At 48.5% G+C, this 12,328-nt stretch overlaps 1 protein-coding gene across 4 annotated transcripts in view; it reads right to left on the bottom strand.

The window, feature by feature from the left end:
* COL4A2 (collagen type IV alpha 2 chain) overlaps positions 1-12,328 on the bottom strand; it is a 178,171-nt gene that overhangs the window by 114,236 nt on the left and 51,607 nt on the right. For all 4 annotated transcript variants that reach the window (XM_059995832.1, XM_059995829.1, XM_059995831.1 and 1 more), the window contains exon 4: positions 8,422-8,502. In XM_059995832.1, the coding sequence (XP_059851815.1) occupies positions 8,422-8,502 (81 nt within the window). The remainder of the gene's footprint in view (positions 1-8,421; positions 8,503-12,328) is intronic.

The raw sequence follows: 12,328 nt of genomic DNA, 5'->3' as shown, positions 1-12,328 counted from the left end.
AGATGGCGTTTAGAAAGCACGTCATGTTTGGTAAGAATTTTCCTCTGGTCATTTTAGAAATCCCGCAATTGTTTACTAAGGATGGACTGGAGGTGAATAAAACAACACAAAGGTCTTTGAAGACTGGCATTCCTTCTCTAAGAGAAAAGGATACGCTTCAGTGCTGTACCTGTCAAAACATTCCATCGGAGGAAGGAAGACGATGGATTTCCAAAGGCAGAGCTTAAGTCTGGCTTCAAAGAAGAGTAGAATGTTCCTTTCTCTCACCCCGGTTTATCAGTGGTCTCTTGGAGTCGGTGTGAGGTTTTCAGTCAAAACTCAAAACAGTATTATTATCATTACCCTGGCTCTGACCCACAGATATGTTTTCCTCGAGGCCATGAAAGGAAGGCCATTTCCCCAGAACTGTCAACTTTGGACTGGAACACAGTTAATTATTTTCTCACCATCCTTGGTGCTGATGGCGGGTGTGGATGGCCAGCCTCCCTGAGGTTTTGATCGCTGAGGCCACTGCCCAGAATCCACGGTGCCCCTTGCCCACATGCATCGACCAGCCGGCCAGCCTCAAGGCATCATTTTTGCGCTTCTGCATATACCATACTTTCACCAATGTCCCAGTTTTCCATAAAAACATCTAATATCAGTCTATGGTCAAAGGGTCGGGAGAACAGGGACCTGCCTAGGTAAAAAAAAGTTATTTTTTTTCTCTCAAGTTCATTCTCTCTTCTGCCTGAGCTCTGAGAATGTCTACTCTATGCTCCTTTTGTTTGGATGGAAATTCAGAAGGGAACAGAGGGGTGTGGTTCTCTCAGAAAGAAAGAGTGGGCTTCCCCCGGTATTTCTAGGGCGGTAGACACCTCAGGCAAGATTGAGTGTTTGTAGACAGTAGGTAAGCATCTTTCATTAGCAACACCTGGAGACAAGAGCGCAGTATGATTTTTTCATTACGAAGGAATGTGGTCTAGGCTGCCAGAGTGACGTGTGTGTGTGTGTGTGTGTGTGTGTGTGTGTGTGTGTGTAGTTTCACCAGAAGTGGGACAAATGGATAAATAAAATACGTAAACATTTAGAATTCTTCCTCTGCACTCAGGTACTAAGCTGCCCACGTGTCAGTGCTTCCTTATTCATCACTGATCCTGTGCCTACTGTAAGTGCTAACTACATTTTTTTAATCAATTATCTGCTCTGCTGTTACCACAGCAGCAGCGTCGTGGGCAATTCCTGTTGTGGTTGATAAATGCTAGGCCACAGCCACTATGATTCATTTTCACCCATGATTTTCATGATTCGTATTATTTAATGAGGTATTTTGCTGGAGGAAACATGGGAGTCCAGGACAAAGTTTGTCATGCTTCAGATAAGGGACATGATGGTTTCAATGGCATGGAAATACATTTTTTTCTCTAAGTGCTGACTTTCAATCATCAGATTCTGTCTATAATGATGTTCTTTGAGTCCACGCAGTGAGGTGGTATTAACATTTCGTCTTTTCAGGATTTAATAACGTATTCTTCCTTTCGGATGGGCTCCAAACTGGCCCGTTTTCTATCAAACTGTGACTAGTGTTAGAATGGTGCTTTGAAACTAAACATTTCCCTTACTGGGGTGGGGTTGGGAGCAGGGGAATACAGCCAGAGATGCCACAGTTGCTTCTCTCTGCTCCAGCTGCACAATTAAATCATTTCTACAACACCTGATTGAAAGTCCCAGGGCTTCCCTGGTGGCGCAGTGGTCGAGAGTCCGCCTGCCGACGCAGGGGACACGGGTTTGTGCCCCGGTCCGGGAAGATCCCACATGCCGCGGAGCGGCTGGGCCCATGAGCCGTGGCCGCTGAGCCTGCGCGTCCGGAGCCTGTGCTCCGCAACAGGAGAGGCCACAACGGTGAGAGGCCCGCATACCGCAAAAAACAAAAAACAAAACACATCACTTATGTGCGATGTACAAACTAGGCGGGCATCGTCTACATCTGCTGAAGTACTGTTTTCCTCACAGAAAGTAACCAAGTAATGGAGCTGGCTGTAGCCACAGCAGCATCGGGCTAGCCAGAACCACTGCCGTCCCAGAGACGCACTAAAAATAAGCACACGATGTTGAAAGTAGGTGAGAGCTATGTGTCGACAAAGGTTATACAAGCCCAGAAGCCAGGAGCGGTTTTTGCTATTTCTGAATCATTCTTCGCCCTTTCTGGGCTGTGACAGGGCAGAAAATGCGCACGATGAATTCCGTCAGGTCTGCTGAGCAGACCAGTACCAGGCATCTGCCTGGAAAGGCAGCAGCTGGTTTGGAAAGAGGTCTGCTACAGCAGCACTGATGTTTTCATTTCGCGCTTGCACGTGTCTCCCCAGAGCTGAGACAGATGGCCATGTGGCTTAGGGGAACCCACCGGAGTGACAGATCACACACAGCACACACATCTGGAAGATCTATGTTCTGAGCATCTCCCTTTGCTCCACAGTGGTCAACCGGCCTTTAGATGTATACTGAGCATTTCAAAGAAAACAATTCAGTTTTATTGCCACAGCCCAGTTATACACATCTGAGGGTAAGGTTTACGATTAGCGACGCACGACAGAAGATACCGCCATCAGCGAGACTACAGCTCTCCTTGGAAGAGACCTTATTGCCACAGTGACTGTGGTTCAGAGCTGCTCAGGGCCCCTCTGCTCCCTTCCCTGATGCTACGCGTCTGCTTCCTGCACCTCTTGGTTGCTGCCTACCTGGGCTGACAGGCGAGGGCCAAAGCCTGAGTCCCCTGCACCCCATCCATCCGTCACCACCCATCTCCGAGAGCTTTGTGTTCACACTTTGCTTCCTCTCTCACTCCGTTTCTCTCCGGTTTCTCTCACTTTGATTTATATTGTTGAATTTAAGGAATCTTGTGAGGTCGAGAATTATTTGCTCATACTTTGATCCAAGTCCAGGGACCCACAGACTGTGGGAAACTCTTAGCTACATGAAAAAAATGCAACGGCCAAGCACAACTTGCGCCGGTTCTCAGCCTTTGCTTAAGTGAGTGAGCTTGTCAACTGCACCCTTCCAGGAGCTGAGGCTCCAGTCTTGGGGCTCCTGCTGCCAGGCCCGTGGAGGGCGAACATGGGGGGGATGACTGCACAGTGATGGGGAGATGCCGGGTCCCTCCCTCCGGGTTGGTGGTTCACCTCTGGGACCAGTCACAGTGGTGGTTTCTCCTTTTCCCACCGCAGCCCGACAGGCCGTCTAACCACCTCAGTAATTCTCAATGTTTGGGCCTTACTCGGTCTTTGTATGAACCAATTTCTGAATACCTGATTGCCTAGGAAAACAGGCGTCTTGCGAAGGTTAATGCCATTAAAAGGTTGAAATCGCCTATCTGATCTGAGTTTATGGTCAAAAAAGTGTGGGAACAGGAACCTGACTGAGTAACTGAGATAATGAATTAAAATTGACCTCGGTTGGAAAAATCTGAGAACTTCACAACCTTTTTGGTGAGGTAATGCACAAAGGCAAAGGCATCTCTATCTGTTGAATCAGATGCCTCCCCTGTTCTCTCTCCTGTTTTCTATGCTATGAAGCTTTGTATCACATGGAGGCAGTCACTCTGCTGTGACAGAAATTCTGTAACAGAAATTCTCTCTGACGCTTGCAGCTCAACTACCTTCCCTCTCCACCGTGCGTAGAGAAAGAAAGAAGAAAAAGAATAGAAAAAGAGGACAGGGCTTCCCTGGTGGCGCAGTGGTTGAGAATCTGCCTGCCGATGCAGGGGACACGGGTTCGAGCCCTGGTCTGGGAAGATCCCACATGCTGCGGAGCAACTAGGCCCGTGAGTCACAACTACTGAGCCTGCGTGTCTGGAGTCTGTGCTCTGCAACAAAAGAGGCCGTGATAGTGAGAGGCCCGTGCACTGCAATGAAGAGTGGCCCCCGCTTGCCACAACTAGAGAAAGCCCACACACAGAAACGAAGACCCAACACAGCCAAAAATTAAAAAAATAAATAAATAAAAATGTTACCATTCTTTAAAAAGAAGAAGAAGAGGACAAAAGGGAGCCCTCCTACACTCCTACAGTGTTGGTGGGAATGTAAATTGGTGCAGCCGCTATGGAGAACAGTGTGGAGGTTCCTTAAAAAAACTGAAAATAGAGCTACCATACGGCCCAGCAATCCCACTACTGGGCATATATCCGAAGAAAACCATGCTTTGAAAAGATACATGCCCCCCAATGTTGATAGCAGCACTATTTACAATAGCCAAGACATGGCAGCAACCTAAATGTCCGTCAACAGAGGGATGGATAAAGAAGATGTGGTACATATATACAATGAAATATCACTCAGCCATAAAAAGGAATGAAATTGTGCAATTTGCAGAGATGTGGATCGACCTAGAGATTATCCTACTAAGTGAAGTAAGTCAGAGAAAGACAGGTATCATATGGTATCATTTATATGTAGAATCTAAAAAAATGATACAAATGAACTTATTTACAAAACCGAAATAGACTCACAGACATAGAAAACAAACTTACGGTTACCAAAGGGGAAAGGGGAAGGGGAGGGAGGGATAAATTAGTAGGAGTTTGGGATTAACAGATACACACTACTATGTCTAAAATAGACAACAAGGACCTACTGCATAGCACACGGAACTCTATTCAATATCTTGTAATAACCTATGACAGAAAAGAATCTGGAAAAGAATACAGATTTACATACATATATTTAAACCTGAATCACTTGGCTGTACACCTGAATTGTTGTAAATCGACTATACTTCAGTAAAAAAGCAAAAAGAATAGAAAAAGATATGGGGGCTGGACATCTTTGTCTGGCGTGACGAGTATGTGACCATTAGCGGTGGAGAAAGTCCGAGAATTTAGTTAGTTGCCTTTCGTTGTGGACAGCACCCTGTGGAGTACTGCTGGATTAGGACTTAAACTTTCTAATTACTCCAGTACACTTAATAGGGATTATTTGAAGTAGAAACCCTCTAACAACAACAAAGTCTTAACTCATTTCTTAATATACGATATTTGTTTTTCTCTTTCTGACGTATTTCACTCTGCATGACAGTCTCTAGATCTAACCACGTTAACTCACTTCTTCAAGTTATTTACCTTTTGGATTCACTAAGCAACTGAAGAGATGGCTGGAAAACTGGCTAGAGAATCACAACTCTTGAGTCAAGACAGCAAAACCTCTTTTCTCTGACTGTGTGCTTCCCCCCATCCCCTGGAATCTCCTCCATATAGGTTAACATCTGGCCAGAGGTGTGCAGACACAAAAGATTACTGGACTGGGACACAAACTCATCTGAAAGTCGGAGAGCTCGAGTTCGGTTCTGGACTGAGACTGGAGCAAGTCACTTAGCCCCAAATGTCACTGTCCTCCCATGAGAACTGGCAGGTGTGGCTAGGGCACCCTCTGCACCTCCCAGCGCTGGCCCGGGAGCGAAGGGTGCGCAGACCGCTGGGCCTCAGCTCCCCCCCTTCCTGCCCCCTCTACCGATTTGCTGGAATGGTCCACGGGGCGGCTGGCTCTGTCTGCGAGACGCAATTCTCTTCCTGTGACAACGCGCCTCCCGCCACTCCAGGGCGGGGAGGCTGGCTCGATACAGAGCTTGCTCTCTCGGTTAGGACGAGAAGTCCTTTGGAACCAGAATCCACAGTACCTTTGTGATTTCTGCGTAGAGTCTACAAGTTCCCCAGTGACATACAGTTTCCGGTGTTGGCTGTCACCATGGCGAGGAAAACATTAACTGGACCCCGTGCCCATATAAGGCAGAGTGAGCCTGGAGCTCGGGGAGCGCGGCTCTGCAGCCAGGCCCCGTCACAGCTGCTACGGTGGCACCGAGGGGAAAACAGACAGCGAGGGACCCCAGGGGAAGCTGTGGGAAAGAACAAACTATGCACACAGCTCTCCGAGTGGCAAAATCCACCCCACGGCTATTTTTGTGTATTACATGACTTCTGAAAAATACTACCCATCCCAAAGCAGGGCAGAAATAGCTCTGCTTTCGATAGGATCCCATTCGGGCAGACTTGTTAATGAACAAATATTTAATATACATACACCAGGTTCGTAGAATGGACACGGACATTCTATTTTCATAAATGACTGTGTAAAGTACATGCGACTGTCCTAACAATAAATATCTTCAGTAATACACTGGGCTCACCCTGTAGACAATGATAAATGGGGTTAGTTATTTCTCCTCACTGGGTTTTCTTCTTATCTCTTACCGTCAGCCATTCCTATCACCTTACTGATCAGTATTCAATAGCACACCTGAATCAGTCGGGCAGCCCCGGGTGCTGACAGTTAGAACCACTGGGGTTGGATCTGTGGGGTCCAGGAACGGGGTCTACGTCTCTCTTCATGACTCCAAACGCTCCAGAGAGTGGCACCTGCAGGCCAGTCCCCTGGTGGTGTACCGCTGGCCCTGGCTCTTGAACAAACTACCCGGACAACTGCCAAGTCTCAACTTAGTTTGACCAAGATTGATAATGTGTCTGAAGGAAAGTCAAGCCCATGCTAGGTCACTCATGTTAATGAAATTAACCAGAAGGTGTCATTTTCTACTTTTTGGCAATACGTAGAAATGGAGACAAGGTATTTTCTTAATCAGGGATGACAGGAAATAACACCTGTGCTGTAAACTTAACTAAACTAGAAAGACTAGGGGACCTGCAGAAATTCTCTTCTGATGACCTCTTTGAGAAGACCCTCAGCGTCATTTAAGAATCCACTGCTGTGCAGACGGCATCGCATACAGAAACAATCAGAATGAACTACCTTTATGGAAGAACAGTGTTCTTGCAAAAGCATTATGGGAGTTATGTTCACGTATTGGTTCTACGTTAACTAATCATAAAGATTGAAAAAGAACAGACCCAGCCCCCTTCTACTCAGTCTAGGCTCTGTTTGGCAGATCCCAGGGAGAATGCAGGTCCTATCAGAGCTGGGGTCCCTCCAACTCGGGCATGTCTCACAGTTGCTTGTACAACACTCATTTGCCTTCTTTGTGACCGCAGAAGGCTAAGCTAGCCAAGCGCTGGGGAGGGGAGAGCCCCGCAGTCAGGCTTTTCACCACTGCCCCAGAACCATCGCTGGGAAAAATCTATAGCAAGGGACCCCAGGGGAATTTAAGTCTCATGGAACGGTTTCCATATATTTAAAAATACTTCTCCTTGTTAAATGCTGATAAAGCATCTTCAACTAGCAACTGCTTAAGCATAAAGTCCCCACTCCAAGCAGAGGAACCCTTTATTAAAGCAACAACAGCAGAAACTGTCACGATGAACACAGCCCGTGGAGACGGAAGCTTTGATCTCCTGGCAGAAGATCACTCCTCAACTGTGAGCTATGCCACTAAAATAATGGGGAGTCGTATGTTAGTACATAAGCCCACCACATTTATAAAGGGGTTCCCTGCCACGCCTTTTACGTATTTGACTTTTGGGGGCGACTCAGGTAGGGAAGGATGTAGGGTATGACACCCAACCTCAGAGGCAGGTCTCCAACCAGACGTCTCTTCCTCCTGGTGGGTAGGGATGGAGCACGGCTACTTTGAAAACTGACTTTAGAATTCAACTTGGTGAAACTCATTTGGAGCCCCCGAGGATGGCTGTAATTCCTGGTTCCAACAAGGACAGGGCAATGCAGGCGAGAAGCCCCAGTGGCCTCTTACTACCTGGCATTGGACAAGCATGAGTCCTAGAGGGAACTGCGTGATTCCAAAGCGTAAGGACTCAGAAGACTTTGTGATGTAAAACGAAATACTGCTTCCCACAGTGCCACACACCAAAATGCGCTTAGACGTGTAAACAATTCCTTTTTAAAATCAGCAACACCAAGACTCAAACATCAGCTTTAAAGGCTACACTTTGATTGAACGTATGACACCCAAAATCAGGTCCGTATTTCAAACTCTGCCAGGTGTTACGGTGATCATTTGGGGGGACCGTTTTTCTCTGACTTACCTATGAAGTGGGCTTTACATAAAGGGCATTCAGGGAAGGAGTGGGACCATTTTAAAAGCCAAAGCGATTCTCAGCGGTATAACGGCAGCGCCCTCCAGTTTAAGTGGCTATTGCGGTATAAATGCGACTATGCCTTCTTGAGGCAGTGTTTTTACAAAATGTATGCTTATATATGATAGAAATATAAAACGCAGTTGCATGATGACTACCTATATGCATACACGTGTATTTGTGACAACAAACAAGAGAAAAGAGGCTTGAGAAAGTTAACGCTGTTCTCAATGTATTAAGAAAGTGGTATAAATCGACCCAATTTTGCATTATATTATCGTTTGCTTTGTGGGAAAGAACGCGCCTGTATTAAATTTCTTAGGAATGTACGCAAAGGACTTAACCAGGAAGGATGCGGCACTTCGTTCAAAATGGATGTGTAAGGAAGATAATACTGCAGTGCTGCGACTTACCCATCCTCCTTTCTCGGGATAGCACTGGCAGCCCCCACTGCAGTCTCTCCCTCCACAGGGCACGTCGAACTTCTTCACGCCCTGCAAAAATGAAACACAAAGCAGAGAAGTTACGGCAACACTGCAGCTACACTATGCGTCATCGTGCCAGGTGCTAAGAGCCCTTCCGATTCTAACAACTACTCATTCAAAACTTTCAGTAAGTCTTTAAAAAAATAGAATTTAATTTTCAGAGCAGTTTTAGGTCCATAGCAAAAGGTACAGAGACTTCATGCACAGCTCCCCCGGGCCCCAACCTCTCAACCGAAAACATCCCTCACCAGACGGGACATTCGTTACCATCCGTGAACCTCCACTGACACCATCACCACCCAAAGTCCACAGTTTACATCAAGGTCGCTCTTGCTGCTGTACCTTCTACGGTCAATAAGCCTTTTTTCAGTGTCTATTAAATGCCAGACACCAAGCTAGATCCTGGGGCTCGAAAGTCAAGGAGAACTTTGCCTGGATCCAGGGATCCCACGTGAAGTGAGCCTTGGATACTGTGTTAAGCCCTTTGGCTTGGAGGAGGAGTCCAGGCACGTAGGAAGCAGCCCTTCATTCTGCCTGGCAAGGTGGGGGATGGATTCTGGGAGGAGGCGTCCAAGGCTGAGGAGGATGGGGTTAAGATAAACGTGCAGGGCGCTCCAGGCCCCATTACACAGCACGGGTCCCGGTGAATTACAGGGAGAAGGGGCTTCTGATCCGGAGGCAGAATTTGCAAATACACCTGGTAGGATGACAAACCCTCACCTCCATCACAGGGTACCCGCCATCCACGGAGAAGCCCCGCGCCCCTTCCCTTTCCCTGAGACGTGCTCATATAGGGTGCCGAAGAGGAGGGGTTGGGGAAGAGGCTTCTCTTAAGTATTTATTCAGTCGGGTTGGGGTGACCTCCGTGAACTTTTCATCAGACACCGAGATAGAACTCCTTGATGACTTTAGTGGATGACTGGGCGAGCTCTCTGGCTGGACGACTCCAGCGAGGAAAAATGCACTTATTTCTTGCCCTCTATCTCAGAATTTCAGGCAAAAGATGGGCTTGGAGATTGGACCGTGTCTGAGCTTTTCCTTTCAGACAGTGTCCACAGCACTAAATATTTTGAGTAGGAAATGACAATCAGATTGGCCGCCTTCTCCCCACTCTCTGCTCGGCCAAGTGTCGGCCCTGCCCACTCCCACCCCCGTCACCCCCGACAGGCGAGTAAGCACAGCTGGTCACTGGGGAACCTCCGTCTGGCTCGTCACTCTTGGCCAGACCGTTCGGATCCCCCATGCAGCCCATCCGGTGGGGACCCTGGGTGCGGTGAGCTCTGGGGAGCACTCAGCCAAACCTTACGGAGCAGACAACACTTCCCGACAACAGAACCCATCCCAGCTTTAAACAAAACCGCGTTTCACCATAGCGACTCCATCCTCGCCTGAGTTGTCTCAGTGACTAAACAGGGGGTCACTTGGGGACTCCCTCTGAAGTTTTCTGCCTGTTGTTTGTGTTAGCACGTCTGCCGGCATCTTCCCCGTTCCCGAAGGTTCACGTCGAGGTGCAGATGGGGCCGCCTGGCCACCTCGGCAGCTCCTACCGGCACGAGGCTTCCTGGACGGTCAACCTTAGCGGGCACACGAGTAAACCCTGACTCAACACCATCTGGCCAGAGCTGACCTTAGACCTCATCAGCAATGCACTGTCCTTTCTGTAGAGGTGATACATCCCTTTCCTTTGCTAACTACTTTCTACCGAGAGGTCTCATTTGAGAGTTTCACAGGTTTTGTTCTTATTATCATTCTTTACCTCATCTAAAACCGGTGGCATCAGTCACTACTTTGAAGAATTCAAAAAAATCTGAAAATCTCAAACCCTTTAAAGAAACCAGCACCTCTAAAGCCTTTTGAACCTCTTGGTTATCCTTCTGTCCTAAGGCAATGGGAACGCCCAAGCTCCACAACGTGAGAGCAAACGTGGATAAAATCCTTTCATGCCCTTCAAATACGATACAAGGTATTTGCCAATTTTTTTTTATGGCTTCAGTGTTTAACTTCAGTGGGGCTCATGTCTAAATCCCACAATTTGGCATATTTGCTTTTTTTACAACCAGCTCCGTGCCAAGCCATCGGCGTGTGGGTGACGATGAGCACCAAAGTGAGAGGAGCCTGGATGGGCCGCCGCATTTGTCCTTTGCACCATGTACGACCGTGACGCGAATAGGTGCCCTGGCAAGGTGTCCCTGGCTCACACAATAATTCATTTACCAGCTGTTTGGAAAGGGTAGGGGGACTCCTCAGGCTGAAGGGTGAAGCGTAAGCCCCTGTTCCCCATCTGGTGTTTCACACACTATTTTTAATTTCGATTTTAAAGCCACTTGCCAAATCCCTGTATATAAATCAATGGTTGAAATGACTTTAATCGTTTCAAATCGATCTAACAGACTTTCTGTTCTAGGTTTAGGACATGCACTGGATTTAGTTATAGCAATGAGTTCTTCACAACCCGCTCAAAATTCAATAGCACTTTTCCGCTTTTGGAACTAAGACTTACAGGCTTGAAAACTCCTGGCCTCGATGCTTTTCAACCATGTGCCCATGGCCCGACACAGGAGGTGAGGGAGACATTGTTGAGAAGCAGCCCTCCACCCAACAAGCCAATCTCCATCATGGAAACTCCAGCCCTCCCGTGCGTGTTTCCCATCGGCATCTTACATAGCCCACAGAGGGGCTCGGAAGAATTCCAACAGCGACAAGAGCCCTAAGTACCTCCCTCTGGAATGTCAGGTCTCCAGGATGAACAGAAGTATTTACTTCACTAGGGCGGGGCAAGTGCTCCAGACATCTCTCAGAGGCTGAACAAGTCGCAGGCTGAGCCTTGGCATTCCTCCGACAGGACCTGGGCTCTGGAACATTCTCAAGGTACATATACCCTCCTGAGGGCCTCGGATGAGGAGTGTCTGAAGTGCTACGTGGGGTCCTGCGTCTGTGTTCCAGTCCCACCCCCCAAAAAAAAGCACAGTCCAACCAGTGCCCAACCCAAGCCCTTGAGTCCACGCCCGAGTTTACGGCTCAGCACGACTCAAAGACCGACCGTGGTCCTCTTGTCGGCTCCTAATGAAGGTGACAAGCTTCCTCCCCACCTCACACCCACCTCAAGAGTCCGCCCCCCACCCTCCAAGATGACAAGCTGGCCCTGGCTCACACCTTAACTTCAGAGTTTCCAGGAGGGCATGATTTCACCGAAAGGTCCAAGCTCTCTCAGAAACATCAATTCAATCCTCCATTAGTTCCTCACTTCAAGTCCGAATCCCCGTCGGTCACACGGTGTGGAGCAATACTCCGGCAGCAGCTCTCCCTGAGCTCCCCTGCAGGTCACCGAGGTCAGTGTCCAGCATCTCAGTGGGAGATGCAGCTCCCAGGGCCAGGAGGCTCCTGGAGACTCACTGTCACGGACCAGCTCCATCTATTCACCGAGCAGGCCAAACGCTCGCCCTGGTCTGGACACCCTTCATCCCAGCGCAGACGAGCGCTCACGGCCCCGTACGACCAATGCTGCTGAAGATTCGTGAAGGCTGCAAGGACTCCCATCCCTGGAGAACGCTCGAATCCAACACGCACGGGCTCCTCCTGCCCCACCGTCACACAGAAACCCACCCAGCCTCCGGGCCCCGGAGGAGCCTTCAGCACACACTTCCCAGCCCGGAGCGTTCAGGGAAACACTTTCCTTCAACTGCGTCAGCCAAGGAAGCCTAACTCGCAGTTCCAAACACATATGGCAGCTGGAAGGAGATCATTTATCCACCTTTTCACTTTGCAAGTTCACTCCTCCCTCCCTCCCTCCGTCCCTCCGTCCCTCCCTTCCTTCCTTCTCCAGTGTTTACTCTGG

Source organism: Delphinus delphis, chromosome 18 (genome assembly GCF_949987515.2).
Source record: "Delphinus delphis chromosome 18, mDelDel1.2, whole genome shotgun sequence".
In the NCBI taxonomy this organism is placed as follows: domain Eukaryota; kingdom Metazoa; phylum Chordata; class Mammalia; order Artiodactyla; family Delphinidae; genus Delphinus; species Delphinus delphis.
This window is presented reverse-complemented; position numbering and strand designations above follow the sequence as displayed.